General features: G+C 34.5%; 1 protein-coding gene across 1 annotated transcript; it reads left to right on the forward strand.

Moving 5' to 3' along the window:
• Positions 1 to 455: 455 nt before the first annotated feature.
• Positions 456 to 2,431, forward strand: LOC112906002 (the record flags this gene model as incomplete). Its single annotated transcript, XM_025979509.1, has 4 exons — positions 456 to 589; positions 829 to 940; positions 1,106 to 1,288; positions 2,329 to 2,431. Coding segments are annotated over exons 1-4 (453 nt in total), but the record flags the coding sequence as incomplete, so codon positions are not given.
• Positions 2,432 to 2,496: the final 65 nt, after the last annotated feature.

Here is a 2,496-nt window from a genome sequence, read left to right on the forward strand (position 1 = left end):
GTTGACCAGAATAGGACGAACGTTGGATAATCGAGCAAGATGGGCAAACGAAAAACTGCAGCACCATTCGGTAAGAAAAGGATGGCAAGAACGCTCAAGTTTGAATTCCCGAAATAACTCCTGCGTATGTCCTGCCGCATTTACTTTTAATATGATTGATATGATTTAATTTACTTTCAATTCGTTGAAATAACATTAAACTAAAACATAGACTAATTAATGTGTACCAGCTCTTCTGAACACAAAATGAAAAGAGACTAACGCTTATCAGCTGAAGATTACCTTCGACCATGAAACAGTTATGCCACCGTTCACCCTATTTTGGTCTAGTAATGCATACCTTTATCAACAGAGATAATCTACTCTGAACTCTGAACTATACAAACGCTTTATCAAGAAAGGTTTTATCAATTGGAATAAAGGTAAAAGTTAGGTAGGTATATAAATAGATCAAAAAGAATTGTTTGTCAGTACAGCATTCTGAGCAGTCTTACAGCTCCTAAGAAAATACGAAAACTACATACAATCAGCATCATGAAAACCGCTGTGTTCTTTGGACTTTTGACTTGCCTTAGCTTAGTCAACGCAAGTATGTATTATGATTATCCTTTAATTTTTTCATTTTTTTTATCTTGATATATATACAAGTATATCATCATCATAAGGACATCTGTCCTATGATCGATTATACACGCACCTCCACTCTTTCCTATCCTGAGGTAATCTTCGCATTAAACTTCCCTAAAACTATCACAACCTACATCCTTAACTATTTGCGAACAGTAATCTAATCTAGGTCTATATATCTTATATCTTATATTCCTTTAGGAGTGGCCGTGTTGGATTCCTCATTTAACTCTACTGTGGAAGAAATTAGGAAAGTGTTGGAACAATTTGATCCAGCAACAGTTAAGGATGTGTCTTTCACTTTGCTTAACCAGTGAGTTCAATGGAATTTATTACATCTTTAGAAAGCATCCATTTCTACAGAATCACATAATAACTAAGACTATAGATATAAGCGATGCTCTGTGTTTTGAATTTTACTTCTATTATTTACATCCGAATTACATTAGTAATTCACATTGATTATAATTTATTACAGGATCACCTTTACTCTTAAATCCGCTTCGCTTTCCAAATTCTCTAATTTCGCTTTTACAACATTATCAAATGATGGCGAAAACATTAGGGCCAAATTCAGTCATCCAGAAGTTGATGCTGTTATAGACAGTCTTAAAATCAGTAGCAAACTGCTGGGAATTGATGCTGGTGTTCCCAATCTAGAGTAAGTAAAAGGGTAAAAATAGAGATAGAAATAAGTAGACAGTATCCCATTTTCGGTACTTTTGCCGGCTATCTCCCTCATTATTAAAAATAGATGGTTGCGATTTTCGCAATAGTTACCTATTTTTTGTGAAACTACAGACAGTGCCAGCAGAATTTTCATATCCCTTTTGGTTCTTGAGATAAATAACGGAATTGAAAAGTATCACCTTTGATGCACTTCGTCCTCTTCCCGCATCTTAAACTTCATCATCATCATAAGGTCGTCAGTCCTAAGACTGTTTGGACACGCACCTCCACTCTTTCCCTACAACCATGACATCCCACATCCTTAACTGTTTGCGAACAGTAATCTACTTCTGCTCCTGTTTCTGCCTTTAATATGTCTCTGGCTGAGAAGGTGTCCTACCAACCTATTTAGCCTATTTTTTATTGACTTCCATAGAGTCCTCTGTTCTCCTATTCTTTCTTATATCTCTTCATTTCTAACCTTCTCTATCCACGGTATCCTCATCAATCGCCTGTAACACCACAAATCTTAAACTTTTATTTTTACAAAATCTTAAATTTTGAACTTGTTTTTGAAAATAATTGCATATACTTATACCTATTTTTTTGGGAAGTCGACATTATGCCTAATACATGTATAAAATAATATACAGAGTGTTCCATGTAAAATACATATGTTTGGGTCATTAGTAAAAAACGGAAGGTGCTGGAAGAAGGTGATTACGTCACCGGATTCTAAAAAATTCTATAAAAATAAGTTTTAACTTCTTCTATAAGTCTGGAAATAATTAGGCTACGAGGGGGATTGGATGCCACAAAAGTGATACTTTTCAATTCCACCCGGTATTTCAAAAGCCAAAAGGGATTTAAAAATTCTGATGGCGCCATCTTTAATTTCACAAAAATAGCAGCAAACTATTGCGAAAGTTGCAATCCTGTATTTTTAAAAATAAGGGAATTACCCCCTAGGTTTCGAAAATTAATTTGAGAATAGCTACTAAATAAATAACTGTATAAATATTTATCTCATAGAGCATCAATGGGAGGATTAACCATTGACGTATCTCTTTCGTACTCTACTACACCTCTCAGATTAACATCCCTTAGCGCATTGGCTCAAATTGGAGATGCATCTGTAAGTATTTATCAAATTGCAGATATTTTGTGGTGACAGTATCATTAATCATTTTAAAAATTTTG

The sequence above is a fragment of the Agrilus planipennis genome, unplaced genomic scaffold (assembly GCF_000699045.2).
Source record: "Agrilus planipennis isolate EAB-ADULT unplaced genomic scaffold, Apla_2.0 scaffold1209, whole genome shotgun sequence".
Taxonomy (NCBI): Eukaryota; Metazoa; Arthropoda; class Insecta; order Coleoptera; family Buprestidae; genus Agrilus; species Agrilus planipennis.